A 25,659-nucleotide genomic window follows, 5' to 3' on the forward strand; every position below is an offset into this window, starting at 1 on the left:
GCCGGAAACATTATTGAGCAAATTCCTGTAATAATGTACCAAAACAGTCTCTCAATTTGTCCCAGGAACCTAAAGCACAGTGTGTCAGTACCGGGGGTACAGGATTGCCAGATCAACTCAAGTGTGGAGGCATGTAGTACTAGTTCTTACCAGGCTCCAATCGTAGACCAAACTGTAGGAAGTTCTACTGACAGTCAACCAGAAGATGAGCTCAATTTATTTCTTTGGAAATTGCGGGCTAATCAAGTTCAACATATCCTTTCAGTGCCTCACGGAGAAGATTGCCCACTTTATTCTTATTCCAGATGCAAGAAGGCAGGCATTGATTTCAATGTAGGATCTGGAGTAAAGCAAAATCTTGATCCAAAATTACTGACCAATGGCATCATGGTTGAACTTGACACTTTTGCCACAGCACTGCAGTCAGCCCAAAAGGAATTCATCACAGACATACTGGAGTACAATTTTGAACTCAATTTGAAAAATGAGCTGTGTCGTAGTGTCTTTGCATTCCAGATTTTCAAAAAATGCAAACATGCAGCAAGCAAAAGAAAAGACAGGCTGTTGAACCTGCCTTTTGAACTCCCTGACTTAGGATGCATAGAAGAATCTACTTACCCCAAAAGTAAATATTGCCCCAAATGTTATCGAGTTAGAAACTCTAAGCTTTGTATGGACGAGTCTGATCCTGTTCATGTGCTTCACACTCATCCACATGCCAAGTCTGACACAGTCTCTGCTGAAGCAAACTGCACAGCTCAGAAGCCTGCAACTGATCCAACTTCTACCTCTCTAGCAACAGAGAAAAAAATAATGAACCGTTGCCGTCGCTGCAAGAAAATAGGTTTAAGTCTAAGTGTGGACAAAAACCAACCAAAAGAGAAACTCGGCACAGAGTTTCTGACACGTGGGATTATAAAAGAATTGTTTTGTCTTGCTAAGATAGTATGTGGAAGAAAATTGAAGATCATTAATGATGTAGTTGAACACAACTTCAGCTTGGGCATGCAGAGCCAGGACAATGTGAACACAAGTGAACTGTTCATGAGAGTTGTGAATCCACGACATCAAGAGCCCAGCTGGTTTGATGAAGTTTTTGTAGTTCAGCCATGTTCTCACAAAAATCCTGGAGATGCAAATAAACTCAAAAAGATATCTGCCATGCAGAGAAGTGAAAGGAAGGAAACGGCAAGTAAACTAAAAAAGATAACTGCCATGCAGAAAAGTGAAAGGAAGGGAACAGCCAGACAAAGACAGTTAGCACTCCAAACAAAGAAGGAAAGCACCTCATTGCCAAGTAATAAGAAAAGTGAAAGGAAGGAAATGGCAAGTAAACTCAAAAAGATATCTGCCATGCAGAAAAGTGAAAGGAAGGGATCAGCCAAACAAAGACAGTTAGCACTCCAAACAAAGAAGGAAAGCACCTCATTGCCAAGTAATAAGGTGAGTGCTGTAAAACCAAAGAAAAAGAAAAAGAATTCATTTCCTCTTTGTGAGGAGATAGGTTTGGACCTAGATGTGACATGCAAATCCAGAGACAAAGAAAAGTTGGACTTGAAACTGTTGACTAGAGCTGTTATGATGGAGATATATACATTTTCAACTAAGCCATTAACACCATATTTTCCAGGCACATTGTATGACATTCTTGACTATAACTTTGATCTTAGCTCACAACATGACAGACACAGGGAATTTGCTTTAGAAATTGCAAGCAAAGTCAAAGACATGGCCAAACACTACCGGAAATATCTACACAAAGCAGATGAGGTTTTCGAACTACCGTTTGTGTTTAAACTCAAGTCAGCAGAAGGATTAGTACCAAAGAGCCCATCCATCCATCTATTATCTACGTTGCTTATCCAGAAGAGGGTAGTACCAAAGAGTCAAAATAAGGAAAGATCCCAGTCTTTCCTGGAAGAACCAGTCAAGACAACAAATGAAAGTCAATTTGCACGACCAGTCATTAAAAGCGAACCTTGGGGTGATGACAAGGAACATGGGTTCCTAATAGAACAGGATGGTCATTACAATCTTCAGGGAAAAATACAAACTATGAAAGAGGAATACAATCCTTATTATGGTAATATGGAACCAGAACTGGACTATGAGGAAAAATATTATCCACACTGTGAAAATGCCAAACCAGAGACAAAAATACAGACTATGAAAGAGGAATACAATCCTTATTATGGTAATATGGAACCAGAACTGGACTATGAGGAAAAATATTATCCACACTGTGAAAATGCCAAACCAGAGACAAAAATACAGACTATGAAAGAGGAATACAATCCTTATTACTGTAATATGGAACCAGAACTGGACTATGAGGAAAAATATTATCCACACTGTGAAAATGCCAAACCAGAGACAAAAATACAGACCATGAAAGAGGAATACAATCCTTATTATGGTAATATGGAACCAGAACTGGACTATGAGGAAAAATTTCATCCACACTGTGAAAATGCCAAACTGGAGACAAACATTAAGCATGTCGAGTATTTAGTCCCAGGTGAACCTGCTGGACCCCTTGGACATATGACCACATGTCAAACCTCTGAAAACAATTTAAAAAGAGAATCAGAAACTAGGGATGGCCATTATTATATTCTGGCAGAACCACAAGCATCTGTCGGATATGATACTGTATGTCCACACACCTGGAGTAGCATGCCAACAGAACTGGATGCAGAACGTGTCGAGCATGTAGTCCCAGCTGAAACAGCAGGATCACAGGAATTCTCCATGATAACTGTATCTTGGAACACTGAAGGGGCACAAATCAAAGAAGAGCAAGAATATGTTCCAGATGAGTCATACACTTATTAAACTATTTTGAAGACAGAAAGTGAAGCAGGCATCTACCAGGATCTTAATCAGTGGTTCTCATAAGAGACAGGTGTTCTAGCTTCAATGGCAGTTCTTTGTTGTGAAAACTTTTTTTTATGTAATTCTTAAGACAATTCAAAGCTACAAGAACACATGCTTTGTTTCTTAAGATGATTGTTAAACTGACTCAGAAAATGGAGGTATGGAATTTCTATATGGTTTCAAAGCTAACTGTAAAGGTTTGTCTGGCAATGTTGAAAATAGCTGAAGCTTAATTCAGTTTTTCTTCTATGTTTAGATGTTGGAACTGTTATTTGTAATAAGTTCATAGGGATTTGTATTTGGATCTCGTGGCACAGAACTTCATTTTGATGATGATTATTTTGTGTCAGAGTACTATATTTTATGAACGATTCTGGTTTGCTTTTAAAGGTTCAGTGATTTGTTCCTTTTTTCATTGGTGCCTTTTGTGATCTTATCCATAGTCATGTATTTGTTATGTTGATTTTATTTTATTTTTTTAAGTAACAAGTGTTACTGACAATGAAAAGATCTTGTAAATTCAAAGCAAGTATTGTCATTTTTCTAATGTGATGTAGGTAACAATGAGCATTTCAGTGCTTGAAATAATGTGCACAATGTAAATATACAATACACTTCAGAACGGAAAATGACCTGGAACTTAATGGGCTACTGTTTCTTGCTCTCTTCTGCATGTTATATAAACTTTTGAAAGCATCTTGCTTTCCTCTTTATTTTGCTCAAATATTTTAAAAGGTTAATATTCATTTGTTAGTAATCTAAATACAGTATTACAGATTTTTTTAAATAGCTTTGAAAATTTGAAAGTGATTATGATGACCACATATTTAATCTACTAAATGGTCATGTTCATCCAAATTGTTGAAAGTCTAACATTCATACTGCAGAATGGAGAATAAACCTGTAATTTGGTTTATTTGCTCAGTGACATAAAGATAAATCCTCACTGATGTTTTATATTGATACAAGCTCTCTTACATCAAATTATCATTCAGATAATGAGGGTATCGTGGTCAGTTTTATGTTGATAGTTAACTTGTTGATGTAATACTGGAATTGGGCTCTTGGAGGTGCTCCAGACCAGTGGCTGTCCTATTCTGGATGGGGCCACCATCGTCATAAACTAGGCAAATGTGATTAACTGTAGTTAACGGAATAGCAGAAGAAATCGTATATCGATGATCAGAAAAAATGGAAAGATGCAAAGACAGCACATTTATATGTTTAATCCTCACAATGACTGATTAAAACTAATGTAGCCTTACTGTACATGTGCATTTCAGTAATGGCCTGTCCCAACAAACATCAGTTCAAGACATCCACACACAACCTAGGGTCAAGTTGTACGTGGAAATGGCCTAGGTGATGTGACACCCTGTATGGCAGGGTTTTACATAGATCAATTCAAATCTGACCATAATGAGCTTTCTTTGACATTGTAGTCTGACATCATTTCCTGGGGACCTACTCAAACCTTAAACGTAACATATCTAACACTACACCGTGCTGTCACCCTCAAATTTGACAATTTTTAACAAATATAGCCTACAACCTAAATGTCGCACTATTGTCAACGTTGATTGGTTTTATTTTGAAGGCTTTTCCCGGAAGTCCTGTGAGTAATTCTGTTCGGTTTGACTTCAGTTGAGACGCCCATTTCCAGTCCACACCCGCCCGGCTGCTGGCTCGGTTCCTCCCTCTTCAGCAGCAAGGTTGCCATTCTGGATGTCGGATCGTTGTTCTACCGCAACAGGTAAATAACAAGAAATCATCCTAATACTCGAGAAGACAGAAAAAAAAAGTAAAATAGTCTTGGCAAGGTCGCCGTTGACCCCGTTTTACCTATTCTCGGAAGCTAAGCGGGATGTCCTGCTCTATTAAATTCTTAATTATAAAGGCGAGGCAGTGTTAACACTGGTTTCATCAGCTGCTGGAGATCGGATACTTTTTGCACACCCTAAAATATACGGGTTTCTGAAACCTGCCACTAAACCAAAGTGATAGCCTATTGTGTGCGTTATAGATGAAAAACACCCCATATGACTGAAAGATAGGATGTTTACACCTTGTATGTTTTAATACGTCTAAATGCATCTAGCCGACGTGTATAGAGAAGTCTATTATAAGCAACCAAAGCAAGAGCTGGTCTAATACACTGGTAGTGTCAAGTGTCAAACGTGGTGTGAATGATGAAGGAAATGTGTAAATTAACACATTTTGATTTTTATAGCCGTTGCAAGCCTATCTTAACCTGCTATAAATAGGCAGTTTAGCGTTTTATGCCAGAAACTAGGACTACAGAGAGGCTTTTTTTTCTCCAATGTAAATTTACTGTTTACAGAAAAGATGTTTACTGTAAAAAATGGAGTGCCAACTAAATGTTCACTGTCCAGAAATGTCAGTTTAATGATATGACCAATCTACAAAGGCTTGTTGATTTGGCCATGTTTAGTTTAAGTTTATTTAATTTCTGGACCTATCTTACTCAACCCAGCACACAGCGACCTTAATGTAGTTTGTAATATTGTTTCACATGGTGTGGGACTATTATATCTATAATTTTTGTTATTTAATCTAATAATATTACTTAAATGTAGATCTCTATCTATGGAAAATATAGCTCAAACATGGCCTCTTCTTTGAAACCTGTCAGGTGTGTTTTTATCCCACTGTTGCCAATATTAAGGTGTTTGATATGGAAAGTTGTTAAAAGATATTTAGATTGTCTTGTATGAGACAACAGGTGCAGGTTTAGCAGTTTTCTATATGCTTGTGTACATTCACCACAGTATAGAGTAATTATAGAGATCTGCAATTTATGATAGTCTGTCTCTCTGTGTGTGTGTGTGTGTGTGTGTGTGTGTGTGCTCTGCTGCTCTCAGTGAAAACAAAATGAGGAGGCTTTCTTTACTGAAGTGGCAAAGTCCATCTAACCTGCACTTCCTTTGACATCTGGCCTTCTCCCAGCAGGGTCTGTTGTTTATCCACCTGCCAAGAAAAAAAGCATTGCATAATTCAAACATGCACATAGCCACAAATTATTTTATAGAGGACACACAAGGTGTATTTTCATGTGGCAGTCAGTGTACCATGAATGTGAATGCTTTTTTGACAATTTGGCATTATTCTTTATGACCAAAGTAAAATTCCTGTGCCAGGGTACATAGGAGGGAGGACATGGTGCTGAGCTGGGGTTATATCTAGTGGGGCTCAGTAGCGTAAAGGAAGTGAAAAAGGGTTTGGTGTATCATTGTTCAAGCTGACCCACAAAGCAGAAATTAAGAATGATTCTTTCTGGGGGAAGTGTCCCTGATTTTCACCTGCAGCACAACGGAGGAAGGTGTGTGGATGTCTTTGTGCATTTCTCTGCTCTTGAATAAGAAGAAAATATGAACCGACACACACACACACAGGGCATACACACAGGCTTCTTTCTTCTTCAGGCCCAGGAAAGCTTCCTGAGCTGTGTCTGCTAGAACAGGGTCCCCTCTGTGTGAGAAGTGTATGTCAGACACACTCATGCACACAGGCCAGCTCACTGATACACACAATTGACTGGTCCAGAGCGGTGTGCACAGGTGTCGATCAGCATGCAGGGCAGACTCAAAGGTTCTGTGATTAATTTTGTCCCTCAGTGCAGTGGGCCAGCAAACCACTGGTCCTTAACGCAACTTGCACTGTTCCCCAAATCAAATGACAAAGTGCTACTACATGTAGCAGTTCTGAAACATGAATACACCATCAAGTCTGGAGGGGGAAGAATGTCTCAGGTACTTTGTTTTTTCTGAGCCACTGCAATACCGGCCCACATAAGAGGTGGTTTTTCAGCTTTATTGTGAACGCTGTTAGCAACTTAAACAAATTAAACCATCCCAAGCTGTTGAGGAATCATAAGCAATTGAGTGAAATGTGTTGTTGTGAGCCTGTGAAGGTATAGTCAGTGTTGATGTTGAGGGTGTTCTCTTATCCTTCAATGTTGTTTTTATCCAGGATGTGTCCTGTTTGAACAGAGAACACTCTCTAACAAAGCCAACAGGAGATCTTGTATTTGACACCACACACACCTGAGGGTATAGTACTGTGTGTGAAGGCTGATAAGAGTTTGCTAAAAAATTTCATGCAAAGTATTTGCTTAAGGAGTTTAGCGGCACACATAGAGTGTATATACACACATGTACATCCGCATAGCTCAGAATCCGCATAGATTGACAAGTTAAATAGATTTTTTTAAAAAGTCAACAAATGTGACCTGATCCTTAATATAATGCTGTTAATGACGTGAACTGAGAAGACTGATACATGTAACATAAACATGGTAATAAGTACAGCTCAGTCGGGGTGTACCGATACAACCGGCTTATGATTCGGTTCAATACACAATACTTAAGGTGTAGCTAACTCTGGTGAACCTCAGGGACAGGACCAGAAAATAGATTTGGTCTATTGCCCTCTCTTGTTAACAGAAATAAATTTCCTGGGAGACTTGACAACACCGTGATCCATGTTTTAGATTCACAATGCATATTGTCACATTTTCAAATCACAGTATATATTATTCCGCGATGCATTGTTACACCCTCAGTTAGCATTAGCATAATCACAAATTCTAGTTTGTTTGAAAGTAGCTACAAAGAACTTGGGTTGAATATAGCTTCTATAATCCAATCTGATGCTAATTATTTACAAGATTTTGTTTGTGCAGCTGCTTCCTTCCTCTTTTTTTTTTTTTTTTTTTTTTTTTTTGTTTTTTCCTAGAAGGATTTATGGTTTTGGATTTAGAATCCCAGTATTGTTTGCTTGTTTGTGTGTGGCTTATTCCTCATGTAGTTGGTGAGCTTCCACACATGCAATAGCGAGTGCATGCACAGACACACTCCTTAGTTAGTGCTTCATTGCTCTTAAGTAATTGGCAGTGCCGGCATGTGCAGAGAATGATTTATACTACAACAACCATGGTCTCCCCTCCAGGAATTGAAACAAAAACAGGAAGGCCAATGATGGAGCTCTAGTGTAACCAGAGAAGAGGGAGAGGAAGGGATAAAAGAAATTGGGTGGGAGTCATATAAGTAGGGGGTGCAGTGTTCAAATGAGGGATGAATAAGAAATAGGGGAGGTTTGAGTGGACAATGGAGTGGAGAAGAGAAAGAGACTGAGAATGATTTGGCAAAAGCACAGAAGAGATTTTACAGACCTGATAGGAATCACAGCTGAGGAGAAACCTTGCTTGTACGCTGCGGGCTTGTAGATTCTATAGATGAAACAAGATGAGATAAAGAGATAGGACTAATAATTCTGAAAGAACTGCTTAAATAATGGAATGAGAAAGTAGATGAATAGGAACAGGAGCCGCCTGAGAGTAGGAAGCAAGCTGGATTACATTTATGATTAAGCCTACATTTTCAGTTTGTAGATATAGCAAGCACCAGTGATTAGGAATATGGGGATTATGTTGCCAGAGCAAGTGAACTGAAAAACAATTAAGCAACAACAGCAACGCAAAGGAAGAGGATTAATAGAAAGCAAAATTCCGAGATTGGGAAATAATAGACTACACATAAAACCCCAGCCTGAGAGGATTTTATGCTAGTTAAAAATGATGCATATAGGGCTCATTTTGCAGTTTAAATGACAAGGCTGGTCATTTTCTATATTAATAGCATTTCTTCAGCAATCTCCATGCAGACAGTGAAACTGACAGTGAATTGCCTCTACTCGTGGTTAATGTCTGTCAGTCCTGGATGAAATAGTTTCTTTTCTCCCCACAGGACAGAGTTGTAACAGATATTATAAACCTGACAAGACAAACATTTACATCCATAATAAAAGAAATATTCCTAAAATGACATCACAGAAAAATTGCCAATGTAAATAAAGACACTAAGATCTGATCTGAGAGCAAATGCTGTCCTGTTCCCAAACCACTGTCATTTCTCCCTCCCCTGTTTCTGTCAACCGTTTGCCTTCCTCTTACCTACTTCTCCCTGTTGGCATTGTCTTGATCTCTGCTCCTCATCCTCTCCTCTCTCTCTGATCTTGTCTCCCTCCTCTCTCTTTATTTCCCCTCCTCTGTTCCTTCCTCACTTTATCATCCCTCACCATGTTAGCCCTTCGCCGTACCTTTCTTGCATTGTTCACTAAGATATGATGTTTAGTTTTGTTTTATGCTCGTCTTCCTTATTCCCACATGCACGCTCCTGTTCCTCACTTACTGTATACCTGCTGCTCCGTAACACACAATCACACTTACATCTCTCTCTCTCTCTCTTGCTCCCTCTCCCTCGCTCTTTCTCTGCAGATGTCTGAGAGCTAGCCGGCTGAGTGGAGGACTTCCCTCTCTGCCCGTGCTCTCCACCTGCAGCCATGAATGGTAAGAACACATTGTTTTGGTCTTGTGTGTGTGTGTGTGTCCTCCTAATGCGTTTGTCTGAGAGGGGCAGATATGCACATTAGGAAAAGTGGACAGGGTTGAAAATCAGCTTGAATGGAATAGTTCAATGAGCTGAAACAGGGTGAGAGAGCTGACCGTTGAGCACCAAGTGTTTCAGTGTCACGTTTTAATGTTTGGACTCCTTTTGTGTTGTGTGTGGGATGGCATGCCCTAACTGTAAGCTGTGGGTTGTTGTGAAGACGAGACCTGAGAATATTGAGATGGTGTTAATAGGATATTGATCTTGCGTTGGGGTGAAGGATCAGACCAGAACTAGACTGAATCTTTGATCTTGTGTGACGTTTTTCAAGAAAGAAGAAAAGCTGTATGGTACAAAAACCCCTCCGGCGTAGTCTGTTTGAGGGAATATCAGATGACTTTTAATTAATTTTATGCAAATCATGAGCTATTTTGGTGATTGTAGGTTTCTCAGTCTTGAAGGTGATGCGTTTCTTTTGTCCTTGGTACATGCATGGACAGAATCGCTCGCTGGTGTGTATATGTGTGTGTTAATCCTCTGGTCTCCAGCCTCTAATCATAGAACAGTAGTTGCCACTTCCTAAGGGTCTCTGTGGGAATTGCTTCAGAGAAAATGTTTGTGTTTGTCACATGCATCCTGTCCACATGGCTAATTCTGCAGTGTGACAAAGTGCCAAACCCCATGACTACACTCTCTGCTTTAATCCTATCTAGCTGATGGATGCAGTACGAAAGCAATCAGAAGCACAAAGAGATGTGTTTCTCCATGGAAACACCCAGTATGGGAGGCCGAGCTCTTTGCATTATTGCACTCTCATTAACACAGTGAATCTGCAGTGAGGCAATCTTAAAATTATTAGTCTGTGAACTTCCAAAACAGGTGGACAGGTGCAACACTCGTAGAGAAGGAGAGGAGTGCGTGTTTGTGTAGGCTTAAATGTATTGCTCCACTGTAGCAATCTGAAACATCATCTTGTCTTCCTCAGGTGACATGTATGATATGTAAATAAATTGTTAAAAAATTAAGGGAACACTTGAGCATCACACTATAACACTGAGTCAGTTAAACCTAAGGGATATCAATCTGTCCATTTAGAAAGCACAAGTGATTGTGATTCAGTTTCACCTGCTTTGGTGCAAAGGAAAGTGACAACAGGTGGAGTGGAGAGGCAAAAACAAGACAGCCCCCAAAAAGGGAATGGTTTTGCATGTGATGGCCACAGACAAATGCTCTCCCCTTATTCATCCTGACTGAGTTTTCTCAAGTTTTGGTTTTACTAGTGTCCTGGTCACTACTGGTTGCATGAGGCAGCACCTGCAGCCCAGTCAAGTTGCACAGGTAGTCCAGTTACTCCAAGATGGCACAGCCATACGTGCAGTTGCAAGAAGGTTTGCTGTGTCTCCCAGCACAGTCTTGGGAGCATGGAGGAGATACCAGGAGACCGGCCATTAGACCAGGAGAGCTGGAGAGGGCTGTAGAAGGGCAACAACCTAGCAGCAGGACCAGTATCTGCTCCTGCAAAGAGGAACGGGGGGACCACTGCAAAAGTCCTACAAAATGATCTCTAGCAGGCTACTGGTGTGCATGTTTCTGACCAGACTGTCAGAAACAGACTCCATGAACGTGGCATGAGGGGCCAACATCCTCTAATACGATCTGTTCAAGGCCCAGTACCGTGTTTCTTGATTGGCATTCGCCAGAGAACTCCAGGATTGCAGGTTCACCATTAGCACCCTGTTCTCTTCACAGATGAGAGCAGGTTCACACTGAGCACATGTGACAGGCATGAAAGAGTCTGGAGACACCGTGGTGAATATTATGCTGTCTATAGCACCATCGAGCATGACCGGTTTGGTGGTGGGTCAGTGATGGTCTGGGGGAGGCATATCCTTGAAGTGCTGCACAGACCTCCATGTCATAGCCAGCGGTACCCTGACTGCTGCTAGGTGCCAGGATGAAATCCTCAGAGCAAATGCCAGACCGTACACTGGTGCATGGGGCTCTGGGTTCCTCCTGGTGCAAAATATTACATGGCCTCATGTGGCCACGGTGTGTAGGCAGTTTCTGGATGACCAGGGCATTGATGGCATTGACTGGCCCTCACGTTCCCAAGGCACACGGAGGCCATACACACTTCTGAGTCACATCATGAGTTGCCGTGATGAAATTCACGCAACTTGGATGAACCTGTGATTTCAATTTTTCACTTTGATTGTGTGATTTTGAATACAGCCCTCCATAGGTTGATGATTTTGGTTTCCATTAACCATTGTTATGTCATTTTGTTCTGAACAAATTATACATTGTACATGGCTGTCCCTGGTAGGCTAGTGGTTAAGGCACAGCATTCTCGCCACTGCGCCCCGGGTTCGAATCAGGGTTGTGTCGGGAAGGGCATCCGGCGTAAAACACGCGAGTTGTCAGTGTGACAGTTCGCTGTTGCTACCCCTCAACGGGGAAAAGCCGAAAGTGACTTTCTTTCTGTCTTACATTAGTAAAAGTTTTCAACTTGAATAATTAATTCAGCAAGATCCAAAGTCTGTTTTAAGTCTTCCCTTAATTCTTTGAGCAGTTGGTTATGAAAGCAGTGACATGGTTCCCCCCAGCAGACCAATGCGTTGTCTCCCAGCACCTAGACAACAGCACACAGGCTGACAAAAGGGAAATAAAACCCCACAAGGCAGAAACTTGTGTCGCAGCTGCTGAGGAGGTGAAGTGTGGTTCACCTGCCGCCTGAAGTTCTTAGACCAGTTTCCAGTCATATAACTAAAAGTCAACTTAATAAACATTTTGAAATTCTGTAGCCACATTATAATTAGCATTCACAATATTTTCTACAAATTCAGAAATTTGCCAACCTTTTATCTGGTCTCACCTTGAGATGCTATAAATTTCCAACACAACTGTCAAGCCACAGAAGACCCCTATGGATTCTGCCAGTGCTTTATAAGACGCTTTGCACGGTCCCACTTATCTACACAGTGTTCAGCCATAGCTGATACACACACTGAATAAACTGACAGGCCTGTGGATGTGGTCATGTTAGCTCCATGTCCCGGTGGTGCTGTGCTAAATATTGCCTCCCTTTCTTACTTACAATAACTTCAAAATGAGGTCTGTCAAAGCCGAGACAGTGTGACGAATACTCACATCAGATTAATTACTTTTCTCTTTTTGTGGCTGCGTTTTGCTGAGTCTGCCAAAAGTAGGTCGGGTGCTGCAAGCTGCTAACATTGGCTCTGTCAGGGAAAAAGCATATACCTGAACAGGTGTTGCAGGTGGTTGTGTAGGGTAGACTGCGTGTAGATATTGAAATCATATCAAGTCTACAGTGTTTGCTGACAAATATTTCTCAGGTCCGAGCAAATAGCTGGCAGATTGGTTGTGATCTCCTCATATAGAACATAGTAGTAGTATAGTATTTTATTCACCTTCACTTTAATTCTATAGCTGCTTCTGCCTCATCTTCTGGGTACATTCAGTGCTGTTGCTCAAGTCATTCCTCAGAAATGTATGTTTAATATGTCTGTCGGGGGGCAAAAAGAGCCAGTGGGTTGTTTTGGTTAGCACTGGGGGAGGAAGTTCTATCATGGGCAGAGTGGTATTTCCTGAAGCTTGTGAATAAATTACAGCTGGATACCAGACGCACACCCATAACAGCCCAAAGAATCATGTTTTTCCAATAAATAATATTACAGCTATCATATTCAGCAAACAAAATATTGTAATTTTCCACAGTTTCTACATAAGCCATTATTTAGTATGTGTACTGTTGAATTGTTTTGCTTAATCATGTTTATAGCAAGCAGCTTAACCAATGATGATTTTAATTAGGAGTTTAATCATTCGAAGGACAAAATTTCAATAAACTCAACATGTTGTTTTTGTTCTAAACTTACTGCTATGACAAAAATCTGTGTTGACAAGTTTTGAGGTTTCCACCACTGTGATCACTATGGTAACAGGCACCGGCATCAGGGAGGCCCATCTGCTGCTGTCAAACAGCAAGATGAGCTTGTTAGGACCTGACAGACAAAGTTTGTTCCGTTTTCCCCATTTGAATTCCGTCTGTAATGTTACAGCTGCAGTACTGTTTGTTTCTTATCTCCACCCCTCTGTTATAGTTTATATACTCATTACTCAGCTATTCTAGTTTGAATTTGTGCAGCCTTCTCTGTCTCCACTCTTATCTTTGTCACCTTATCTGCATCTCTGTCATTTGGTTGCTACCACATGGACAGATTCATCTGCGCATAATGTTCTAACAGTCCGTTCTTCATAAAAATGGCTTCACAGGTTTGAAGTTATGGAAAGACAATGAAGGAAAAAGCTTGAGTATGCCATGATGATGTTATGATTTGATTAACTGATTATCAGCTCCAATGATAGTCTTTCATCCCACTTTATTAAAGATGCCTTATGAAATTGAGCTTCACCCTCTCACACTTCATATTTAATTCATGGCCAACCCTGAACTTACCTTGAGATATGCACGGATGAAGCGAAGTTGAAAAAGCTGACTGGACATTTTTATACATTAATCATTGTCAGGGGTTGGTTAAGGATGGTTTTGTCTGAGGGGGGGATCTCATTTGGAATGGAATTATTCAGATTTCTGAAGGGCTGTGGGTGGATAATGAGGTAAAGAAAGACACTGTATAGTGAATTCAGCATTTCAGCATTTTTGTTTAGCCTTGAAAAGTTTGGGGCCATAAGATGCAGGTAGTATTAGGATAATCCTGGAACATTTAGCTTTTTTTTTTTTTTTAGAGGTGCCCCCAACATCTGCTTACATTTTGTATTATCACAGTATTGCAGTGGCTCTGTGGTAGATGTGTGTTTGCAATGTTGCATCTGATGTGTAGGAGATTTGTAGTGGTTTTAGTTATTAGTTGGTTTTGTGCAGACATTGATGATCTCAAGATGAGGAAGCCTTTCAGTTTTACTATGTTTTATTTTTGTATATATATATATCTATAAAAATCCCACTGTCCTATCTTTTTTTTTTTTTACTAACTGTTGCATTAAGAGGCATAACTACGGTAAAATAAAATAATTAAATGATTCCCTGGCTGAAACCTTAACCAAGACATTGCAGTTATATGGCATGCTTCTTAACTAGTGAGGGCCTCCTGTGGCTCATACTCTTCTTGTTACCTTGTATTCCAATATTCCTTTTAATTGACTTTAAAGCACTTCAAGAGTCAAGATTGTCTATTGGTCTTGTCCAGGTGGAGCCAGTGTATGGGCTATCACCCCAGAGGAGAGGGGAAAACACGACAAACAGTTTGACACCCTCATTCCTGTCCTTGGCTATGTCTCAGGTAGGCTGTTGTCAAAACAAACAGACTTAATACTTGACGTTAGTGTCACCAGTAAGCCATTTGAACCCCAGTGATTTTTTTTTTTGACGACCTGCAGGAGAACAAGCCAGGAAATTCTTCCTCCAGTCTGGCCTTCCTGCTTCTGTACTGGCTGAGATCTGGTAAGTACCAACTAACTTAGTGAGTCTTTGTCCTAAATTATGCAAAATATACAGCCAGAGCCAATGGGTCAGTAGGTCCACCCTTTGTTTTTTGTCGGGGTTTGTTTGGTCCTCTGAATGTGCTTTAAGCTTCCTGTTGAGCACTCACTTCCTTCACAGCCTGCCCCACCTAGTAATCTGTGTGTAAGAAAGTGTATGTGTATGTACTGTAATTAGAACAGACAGTGTGTTTGTGTGAACAAAACTACTGGAATTCAGTCCCACCAGAGCTTTGTCCCTTGTGTCAGTCTGGGCTTCCTTATTGTGTAAGTGAAGGAAAAACAAGTACTAGGAATGCATGCTTTGCTACAAATGAATCATGTTAATACCTCAGCTCTTTCTCTCTCTCATCCTGTAGGAACCTCGCTGACATGGACAAAGATGGAAAGATGGACAGACTGGAGTTTTCCATCGCTATGAAGCTCATTAAGCTCAAGCTTCAGGGGCAAAATTTACCCTCCGCCTTGCCAATTATCATGAAGCAGGCTCCTGTCTCTGGTTCTGCTTCAGCCATCCCTTCATCAGCACGTTTTGGTAAAATTTCTCCTTGAAAAGATTAAAACCACATTAGACTTAAAAACAAACCCTCTGTTCCATGCAGCATACTCTCAAATATCAGTGGGAAAGGAAAAAGAACTGATACGTTTGAAGACTTTCATTTCAAAATGGGATAATTATGTGGCATTTAAAATGATTGCTTTCACAAATTGAAGGTAGTTTTCAAAGAATAATAGGTAGCAAGATTATGACTGACATAACACTTTTAACTTAGGTCAGTTAAAGTCATTGCCGGGTTTTCCTTCTACAAAATGAAAGTCCTAGTCTCTTTAACTCGCCTTGTTCACTTGTGTGTTTCCTCCTTTTAGGAATGGGTTCTTTGCCAAACCTGTCAGTTGGTCTGTCATCCATGTCAGCTATGTCAACCATGCCCATCCTAACACCCATCCTGGCTAACCCCCTCATGCCCTCTGTGCAACCCTTGGTGCCGATGCCAAAGACTCTGCCCCTCATCACCTCCCTGGGAAACTTTGGACTCCCCAACGGCAACCTGCTCACCCCACCGCTTATTCCAAACAGTGCAGGTTGGTTCTGAAGGAGAACCATTCTGAATTGCTGACCCCTACCCCTGGTGGTGCGAGAGAAAAAAAACAAAACTAAAATAATACTGAAATATTTTGTTAGTAGCAGCAAAATAAAGCTGATTCTGAAAATAAATAACTAAATAATGTCTGTTATGTTAGCATCATAGGCTAATTCTTTCTTAACTGAACACACAAATGTATACATATAAATGAAACAGATTTACTTGCCATTAAATGTATTATATTTTGGCCCGCTAAAATTGTTCCTTTTCATGTTTGACAACTTATTTTTGACAGATTATTCTGAGCAATAATTGCACATTACTAAAAACTTTACTAGCTAAAGTATTTCTTAGGTTTTACTTATGTAATATTTAGTGTATCTGGGTCAGATATTCAGGTCCCGAGCATTAGTGGTGCAGTAAAGTAGCGTGGATTACAAATTCAACATTAAAGGGCTGCACATTATCTACCCCCTGAGGTCTTATGCATTGCACTGAATACAGAAGTATCCGAATATACAGTATGTGTGCACGTTGCAGTAAGAAATGGTTTTTATCACCCAGGAGATGAGCCACCACAGTTTTTTGCAGTTGCTAAAATTGTAAGTGATGTTAGTTATAGGTGTGCATATGTAATATATACACACTCAATTATTTTTTATTTGTCAATTCCTCTTCATCTCTCACCTCCTCCACTTGTCCCTTTGCTGTCTGTGTATAACTTTTGGCTGTGAAATGAGCAATCTAATGAGAGCAAGTGTGAAATCTCTCTATTATTTGGTATTCACACTGTCATCACTTTGTTTTAACCAGATGTCAATAACCTTGCTGCTGGAGCTCTATGTGCTGCAACTGTGAAGTGTGAGGAGATAAGATTAGATGTACACACAGTCAAGGGCAACTGTACTTTGCATGTTTCCACTATGCCAGAGATTAATTGTATACATAACATGTATGCACAAAAGCAATCACACATTTTTTCTCCTTTTGCCTTGAATTTGTCAAAATGACAAAAGTATTAACTATAAATTGTTAACTGACTGCCTCCAATTGTTTCTCAGCACTCCCTGTCTCTGGTTTCTCATCCCCCTTGGGTTTCTCTCCATCCACCGGCATGTCAAAGGCAAACTCTCTCCTGGACCTTGGATCCAGCAGGTGACATCCAGAGTAAATGCATATTGCATAAAATAACAGTGTCAACTCCCCTAAAGGTTCACATTTTAGAATTAATCTTTAGCCATTCTGAGAAACTACGTCCTCTGTCAGCACATTAGAGTGTAGTTGAAACATACATTTAGAACTAATTATGTCATTTCCATGTAAGTTGTAGTATTTTTAAAAATGTACAATTTATTATGCAGTGATTTCTGTGGAAAAGCTGGTTAAAAACACAAGACGCACACAGGCAAGCCAACCCTGTACAGAGATTTTTGCAGGCTATAGGGTTCAGGATGCAGGCAGAGATGAAACCGATAACAGGGAAAGCAGGAAGGGCATTTTGAAATCCAATGTTTTAGCTGGCAGCAGTAGGAAGTGGGCTTGTTTAGTCACAAACATTAGAGGAGAACAGGAATGAAATGTCCCAAAAAAACTAACATTTCTATTTGTGTGTAATACTAGCTAAAGTTAGAATGATAACAAAGTAACACAGTAAACATGATAGACACCTACTACCTCCAAAATATTAGCATGTTACTATTTATTGTGAAGGTGTTAGCATGCTAATGTTAGCGTTTATCTTAAATGTATTACAGCTCACAGAGCTGCTAGTATCATTCTAAAGAGAGTTTGTATTTTAAGTGATGCATTTAAATTATTTGTCCAGTGGGTTTTATCACTTTAAAAATGTCACAGCCAGTGAATTTTAGCTTCTATCTTAAAGGGAAGTGGAAATATGTGATAGCAACTGGAAAGGCTTGTAGTTTTCCATCCAGTGAAATGTTCATTTCTTTTACACTTGATCTCTACCTTGAATAGTTACACTGGTGGGACATACTGTAATGAGGAGTAAACATAGAAGAGGTTTTGTGTTGTTTCAGGGACAGCCAGGTTCCCTGGAAAAAAAACACAACAGTAGTATCTAATATCCTAACTCTTCTCATGGTGTTTGAAAGGAGTCCTATCTGATTTCATTGTTTTGAGTGACTAGGTGGTTCATACAAAACCTCCTGACCTCAGGTGTAGGTGGTAAGGCAAGCATCAATGAGGGTACCGGAGCGCCGGAAAGTAAATACAGGTTGATCCAGCAACCAACCAGATCACTATTACACCCTCTAATATGCTGCTAGGCACATTGTTCCTGCCTGTTTTTGTTTCCAGGCACATAGAAAGTTTTAATATGGGGGAATTTTACTGGAGCACTTTAACCACACTCACATGCATACACACAGAGATAAGGGAAGATCCCACTCGCCATCTCCCACCCTGAAACCTCTTCTTTTATTTAGAGGATTATTCTACCCAGCTGTAAAGACTGAAAAAATACATTCTTCTTAAATGAACATCAGTGACCCAACCTATTCTTTTGTTATTCTTCCAGATGCATTGTTTATAATATAGACATACTGGACTTGTTTCAGAGAGTCATTGTCTATGTGGTTATTTGCACCAGCTACCTCAACAGCTAATTAAGAGCTGAGACATAACACCGGGGAGTCTCGGAGCAAGTGGTTTTAAGTCAAGGTTTGAATACAAGGGAGAAAGGGAACAATGTATTGTGTAATTCCCCTTTAGGTGATATCCCAGCATATTGATATGCCTCTCCTCTCTGTTCTCTGTTTTTAGTTCAAATTCTTCCTCCACCACGTCATTGGCCAGTAACTCCCCAAAGACAGGTGCAAGTGACTGGGCCGTTCCACAGGCCTCCAGACTCAAGTACCGTCAGCAGTTCAACACACTAGACAAGCTCATGAGTGGCTACTTGTCAGGTGCATCTCACACACACCCACTTTCATACACATATATGTTTGTCTTTTGACAGTTGTAAAAACACTCACTGACGTAATCACATAGACCCTAACCATCACAACTAAATGCCTAACACCCAACCCTCACCCTGACTTGAACCTAAACCTAATTCTAACCTGAATCCTAAAACCAGGTTGAAACCCTCAGACATTCCTTTAAAGTTGTGAGGACCATTAAAAAGGTCCTCACAACAATGACACCCAACTAAAATTTGTCCACACAACCATAGAAAGACATGTACACACACACACACACACACACACACCCTCCAACCTAAATAAACAAGCTTCTTAGCACTGCTTGGCTGCTCATACTGTACTCATGTACTCTTGTGACTGCTCTTAACTCCACTTGACAGAACTTGGCAGGCAGACACACAAACACATCCACATCAGCTGGTGTGAGCATTGACTCTGGTGTTACTTCTGTTATTTTTACTCTTCAGGACCCCAGGTTAGAAATGCACTGATGGCATCAAACCTGACCCATACTCAACTAGCTACCATCTGGTGAGTGTAAGATGTCTGTGTGTTTACCCAACCGGTAACAGTAGCCTTTTGATTACTTATGATGTGGCCATTTGATAACCCATAGATGATCACCACCACTCTGTGCATTTTGCCTCAGCTCTTTCCTGAGCATTTTAGTGTCTTTCAGCTCATTGTTTTTTCCTGCAGCCTTACTGTTTTCAGTCTCTGCACACCAGCCTTACTTCCAGCCACAGCAGGCACCTGCTCTCAGCTTCATTGTACACTGCCTGCTCAGTGCCAAAGGGCAGACAAAGTTATAGTAATGAGCCGGTGAACCTTTGTCTCAAGAGCTGGTGAAGACCAAAACATGTTTACAACTGGTTCCATTGCTTTCAGGTGACTAAAATCTAATGCTATTGCTTTGTGTTATTTGTACACAGGACCCTTGCAGATGTAGATAAGGATGGTCAGCTGCGAGCTGATGAGTTCATTCTGGCCATGCACCTGGTGGACATGGCTAAAACTGGTCGCCCGCTACCTCTAACACTGCCTCAAGACTTGGTACCTCCCTCTCTCAGGTAACACATACACACAGATTGACACATTTACTGGCTTCATAAAGTAAATACAATCACACACATTTCTTTTTCTTTTTTCAGAGGGACAGTCAAGTCCAGTGAGCTTGTTAATGGAATGGGACCTCAAGTAACACCCTGTTTAACAGACACAACAGATATGGAGCCTGCACAAAAGACCAAAAGCAGTGGTATGGCATGTTCTTCAACATGTATGTTTTGTCATGTTGGTTATATAGTAGTATTTGTACCTCTTCCTTCTTTTTTCAGTGTCCCTTGAGGACAAGCTGAAGGAGAACTTTGCGAGAGGCAGCGCAGAGCTTGAGAAGCGGCGACTGGCTCTGGAGGAGGAGCAGAGAAAGGAGAGGGAGAGGAGAGAGAGGGAGGAGAGGGAGGCTCAGGAAAAAAGGGAGAGGGAAGCCAGGGAACAGGAGAACAGGAGGAGGCTGGAGGAGGAAAGGCAGTTGGAGAGGCAGAGAGAGATGGAGAGACAGCAAGAAGAGGAGAGGCTCAAGGAGCTGGAGAGGAAGGAGGTGAGTGGAAGGACATGTGAGGCACTAGGCATTTGGATGAATGTTGGGTAACCCCCTTTCTTCCTCCTGTTAGGCAGCAAAGCAGGAGATGGAGCGGCAGCGGAGAGAGGAGTGGGAGCGAGTGAAGAAAAAGGAGCTGGGCAGGAGGAGAGAGGGGGAGCAGGAAGAGATCTCTCAACTCAGGGCCAAAAAGAAGAGTCTAGAGTTGGAGTTGGAGGCTGTGGTGAGACTACACTAACATTCACACATGTGCCTACGTACAACACTCTAATGTTAATAAAGGCATCATCTGCTCTCCCAGGGCAACAAGCACAAGCAGATCTCAGACCGTCTCCGTGACGCCCAGAGCAAGAAACGAATTCAGAAGGCAGAGGTGGACCTCGTCAATCAGAAGAGGGATGCTCGCATCGCAGAAATAGCCACGCTGCAGCTTCAGTTTGAAGTTAGAGAAGATGTCCTTGTTTCACTTGTGATCTGTCAAACCTTTACATTTAAATAATTCTCCTGACTGTATTTAGATTCTCTGTTAATATGTGTTTGTTTTCCACAGGACTGGCAGAGGAAGCTCTCCCAGCTGGTCCCAGAACAACAGAGATTAGCTGAGAAGCTGCGAAACATCAGCCTCAACAAACTTTCCAGTGAGTGACAAATGCCCGCTTGCACAACACAGGGACACGCACTGACTTCTCTCACATGAGTCTGATGTTTGGCCGTTGCTTTGTAGCTGTGACGTTGACCTCTCTGACTGGGAGCGTGACGGAGAAAGGCGTGAACTGCCGGAGGCTGAAGGACCAGCTTGATGCTCTGGAAAGGGAAACGACGGACAAGTTGGCTCAGATGGAGCAGTACAACAAGGAGCTTAAGGTCAGTGATTAGTACAGATCAATTCAGGACACATTCAACATACAATGACCTTTTAGGCCTAAAAGGAGTTTAGACTATTTGAATTCATGACACAAATTGCCACAGGACAAGCCAGAAAAGGCTTCTCCAGGGTATTGTAGTTCCGACCACAGGACTCCATGATGTCACCAATCAATTTTCAGGGTGTGCTTTGTGGAGTTAAGAATTTAGGTTCACTGCTTTCCAATGTCTTGGTCACTTATTGGAAGCAGAAAATAAAGATTTAGAATATTGTGAAGGGGCAGAATATAACTGAATAGCCCTCTTTAAAAGATGATATATCAGTGATTTTTCATGTTTATTATTGATAGACTAGTGGTTAGGGCGCAGCGCTCTCACCGCTGTGGCCTGGGTTCAAGTCAGGGTTGCGTCAGGAAGGGCATCTGGCGTAAAACACATGCCAAATGTCAACATGCGAATTGTCAGTGTGACGTCACAGGCATACAATATTTTACCAATCTACTCACTGCCTTTAGTCCAAATAGATCACTCTGATGTAATAGTACAAACATGCAGCAATAAATAAAGTAATATTACTTAATGATGGATACTACCAGTACTGCAATTGCAATTTTTTCTTTCCTTCAGCACAGGCATTATTGGAATTGAACAAAAACTGGGGGTTTCACACTTAAAATGCTGCTGTGAAGTTATGTTTAACTGGTCACAGTAACTCAATTGTTTCAACCTTCAGGCAAAGAAAATCTCATTACTTAACCGCCGTTGCACACGTACAGAGTCAGGTGTTCCCATTCACTGACAGGTGATTCAGTACCTGTGAAGAACGATGTTATGCCCTCTCACAATCCATCGTCAATCTGATACTAAACATTGCAGCATCAAAAAGTCTTCTCTTTTTCTTTTGCTCTGCTCAAATGCTTTTTTATTTCTTAACTGCTGTTTAAAGCATTTAACCCCCTGCCTTTCTCTCTTTTGTCTTTTTCCTTGGCTCCTCACTACCTGGACATCTTTCTTATTCCTTTGCATTCTTCTTCTCTGTACTTTTCCTTGCATTCCCCTTTTCCTCTGTTATCCTCCTTACAATTCACATATGTTTTCCTATCTTTATCACACTTTATTATATTTTATTCTCGCCCCTTGTCCACCTCCTTTTCCCTCTCTATCATCACTGTGTTTCTTTCGTAGCTTGGGGATATGGATGACTGTGTCCTGCGGGGCCTCCTGTCTTTGCTGGCCTGCCTCAGCCAGCTCTTCCTTCTTATCAAGGTTATCCTTCCTCTCTGTGTCTTCCTCTTCACCTCTCACTGTGTAATCTTTTTCACCAGCCCTCCTCATGTTGTTATTTATCTCAACATCTTGTTCTCCCTTGAGACACCATCTTATTTTCCTTTTCATCTCGTGATGATTCGATTTGTTCTCTCATCCTTGCTTTTTAGTCTTTTCACTCATTATTAAATGGAGCTCTGCTTTGGTACCATGCCTTCCTTTTTTGTTGTCGTTCCTCTCCATGGAATTTGTTCTAGCGTTGTGTTTTCTCTGTAAACAGGATGCACCCTGAGGGTAAAACACACATGCAGAATGTTTAACCTGCACAGTTTAGAAAGGGGAACAAATATCTAAGCTTAAACATTTATTAAACATATCTGCACCTTTCCAGTCTGGGCTGGTTTGTGGGCTTAGTATTTTTATTTTTTTTTTACATTATTTTAATGTTTATGAACAATTTCTAATTAATAAGTGCAAATTTCATTAACAGCTAGCTGATGCTGTGTCTGTATTTCTGTCTGATGTAATGGATATGACTGACTACACCAGGAGCTGCGGGAGAAGCAGGTGAGACAGCAGGCTGTGCTGGACGACCTGTACCGAGTCAAAGAGGAGAAAGTGAGGGAGCTGCAGAGACGGAAGGAGGAAGAAAAAGAAAGGAGGAGGAGAGAGGAAGAAGAGGCAGCAAGGTATGTCTGAGGGAACATGTAACTTAATCTGCCTGATTTCGGTGCATATAGCGGATTATTCCCAGTGACCTATTACTTGAATCTCGAGATTTTTGACTTTCATTACTGTTAAAATGTGTGTTTCATCTGTGTTTATGGGTCCATATGTGAACACTAAGAAGCCAATAAAAATTAACATTGATCCTCATAGACAGGCAAAGCTAGAGCAAGAGAGAAGAGACTTGGAGCGGAGGGAATGGGAGAAGAGGGAGAAGGAAGAAGAGGAGGCCCGGCAGAGGAGGCTCCTGGAGGAGCAGAAGGCTAGACAGAGGGAGGAGGAGGAGAGGGAGGCACAGGCACGTCTCCGGGCAGCTCAGGAGAAAGCACAGGAAGAGGAGAGAAGAAGGAGAGAGGAGGAGAAGGAGAAGGAGAGGGAGGCACAGGCACGTCTCCGGGCAGCTCAGGAGAAAGCACAGGAAGAGGAGAGAAGAAGGAGAGAGGAGGAGAAGGAGAAGGAGAGGGAGGCACAGGCACGTCTCCGGGCAGCTCAGGAGAAAGCACAGGAAGAGGAGAGAAGAAGGAGAGAGGAGGAGGAGGAGAAGGAGAAGAGGAAGAGGGAGGAGGAAGAAGAAAAGGAACGAAAAAAGGAGGAGGAGAGGAAGAGGAAAGAAGAGCAGGAAAGAGGAGAGCAGCAATCATCCAAGCTGAGTACCTACAGAGCTCTGTACTCGTTTGTTGCCCGCAATTCAGATGAGCTGAGCATAGACGCAGACTGTTTCATAGAGGTACGAGACACACTCGCCCTAAACACACACAAACTCACATCTGTACACACTCACATTCTAACAAAACTGTGAAAGTAGCTTTTCATCTTCCTAAATGTTGTTTTTGATAAAGTCACATTCATGTGCTTAATATTTGCCGTTTTACTTTCTGAGAAAATGTCATATTTGTTTTAATACTCCAACTGTTTATAAAGTAGAATTACTCATATGCATTTCTAGTTTAAATTTATAGGAACTTTACTTCATTGGCTAGTTATTTCTGTCAGGTATATAGCATGTTTACTGCAGACCTGATTTTCAGTTTTGCAGTTAATGGATTGATTGATTGATTGATTGATTGATTGCTTCAAACCATTCTCTTAATTTTTCTTCCCCTGTATTGATGGCACGGCTTCTAAATATACTTTAAAGCTGAGTAGCTGGTAACTGGGTCAAATTTAGAGGCTGACGTGTTACATGAAGATCACCCCACTTGTGTTTATTTAGTCCTTTTACATGTCTTAAAAAGGCAGTTGCTAACAAGGGATTAAATGAGACTAGAGAGGTTGTCTGAGATATTAAGTGTCATCGCACCAAACATGAAGACTCACCAGTCCACCTTTACAGCCTCGTTATGTTTAAACTCGCACACTTACAAACTATTCTAACTGACTGACACAGCCACGATCACTAGCTAGATCAGGTCACGCTAAGAGAAAAGGATCTTTCAGAAGAGGAAAGCGTGCTAAATCAGTTAACAAGTTGGAAGCCATGGTGGTGACATTGAAGTCATGGGACTGTGGTGTAATTTGTTTCTAGCCTAGCAGTAGCTTTTTGCTTTTGGTGATTGTATTTGTTGTTCCAAAATTATAAAAGTGGTGTTTACTTGTGAAGATTATCTTGCTGAACAAAACTTGTAAACTCTTGTTTGTCACAGAGCTTATTTTCGGCAATAATCTAGAACTTCATAGAAAAATCCCATTGGCTTTCTTGGAAACCAGGGTGATGCTAACTTCCACCTTGGCCTACAAAAAATACATCATGCCTACGACAGACAGGGTAAAGTGAAAAGAAAGAAATGTCCTTGTCAAGTAATATTATAGTGAAATAGTGGTCGGATAAACTGCAATATATAAGTGTGCACTGATCACAGTAGTAGTTTGTGTCAAATACATGCACAGTGAACTGTTTACATCCCACTGGACTGTTGTGATATGTTTGCACTAATTGGAAATGATCGCAATATAACAGTAATTGTTCCTGATTGGTCCATAAGATGACTGCAGTAGGGACACAACATGTTTATCATCCTCACCTTATTAAACTCTGTTTTCCATGATGCAGGTGGATGAGCAGGCCGTTGGTGAGCCTGGCTGGTTGTGTGGGAGTTATCGTGGAAACAGGGGCTGGTTCCCCCAGAGTTATGCAGAGAAATGTCCTATTCCCTCCACTACTGAGACTTCCCATTGTTCACCAGGAAAACCGTCCTTTCCTCTAACACCACTTAACACAGGGTAACATAAAATAAGAGGAACAAGATGAGACATTTTCTGTGATATTTCAGTGCCGCTGCTCTAAAGATAGCATACAGCTCTGAGCCTTTTTGCTGACTGTAACAGCCACCTCATGCATTATAATTTGGGCCACAGTACGGTTAGGT

At 41.1% G+C, this 25,659-nt stretch overlaps 2 protein-coding genes across 2 annotated transcripts in view; both read left to right on the top strand.

Moving 5' to 3' along the window:
* Window positions 1-6: 6 nt before the first annotated feature.
* On the top strand, window positions 7-3,566 carry LOC109973849 (uncharacterized). Its single transcript, XM_020623687.1, has 2 exons — window positions 7-1,210; window positions 1,349-3,566. Exons 1-2 carry the CDS (start codon window positions 34-36, stop codon window positions 2,833-2,835), a joined length of 2,664 nt encoding a protein of 887 aa, XP_020479343.1. The 5' UTR covers window positions 7-33; the 3' UTR covers window positions 2,836-3,566.
* Window positions 3,567-4,492: 926 nt separating this feature from the next.
* Window positions 4,493-25,659, top strand: part of itsn2a (intersectin 2a) — a 31,696-nt gene continuing 10,529 nt past the window's right edge. Inside the window, 20 exon segments of the mRNA XM_020623689.1 lie at window positions 4,493-4,630; window positions 9,173-9,244; window positions 14,516-14,608; window positions 14,706-14,769; window positions 15,167-15,342; window positions 15,675-15,890; window positions 16,954-17,047; window positions 18,677-18,819; window positions 19,305-19,368; window positions 19,770-19,907; window positions 19,989-20,095; window positions 20,175-20,437; window positions 20,511-20,660; window positions 20,739-20,879; window positions 20,988-21,075; window positions 21,162-21,301; window positions 22,487-22,567; window positions 23,117-23,256; window positions 23,447-24,020; window positions 25,344-25,513. Of these exon segments, the coding sequence (XP_020479345.1) occupies window positions 9,238-9,244; window positions 14,516-14,608; window positions 14,706-14,769; window positions 15,167-15,342; window positions 15,675-15,890; window positions 16,954-17,047; window positions 18,677-18,819; window positions 19,305-19,368; window positions 19,770-19,907; window positions 19,989-20,095; window positions 20,175-20,437; window positions 20,511-20,660; window positions 20,739-20,879; window positions 20,988-21,075; window positions 21,162-21,301; window positions 22,487-22,567; window positions 23,117-23,256; window positions 23,447-24,020; window positions 25,344-25,513 (2,849 nt within the window). The 5' untranslated portion in view covers window positions 4,493-4,630; window positions 9,173-9,237.

Source organism: Monopterus albus, unplaced genomic scaffold, assembly GCF_001952655.1.
Source record: "Monopterus albus unplaced genomic scaffold, M_albus_1.0 scaffold307.1, whole genome shotgun sequence".
NCBI classification, from domain to species: Eukaryota; Metazoa; Chordata; class Actinopteri; order Synbranchiformes; family Synbranchidae; genus Monopterus; species Monopterus albus.

Excerpts from the sequence above, each read along its gene's own strand:
- LOC109973849 (XM_020623687.1), top strand. The coding sequence starts at position 34 with ATGTACCAAAACAGTCTCTCAATTTGTCCCAGGAACCTAAAGCACAGT. Across the intron at positions 1,211-1,348 it reads AAGTAAACTAAAAAAGATAA|CTGCCATGCAGAAAAGTGAA; the intron begins CTGCCATGCAGA and ends TCAAAAAGATAT.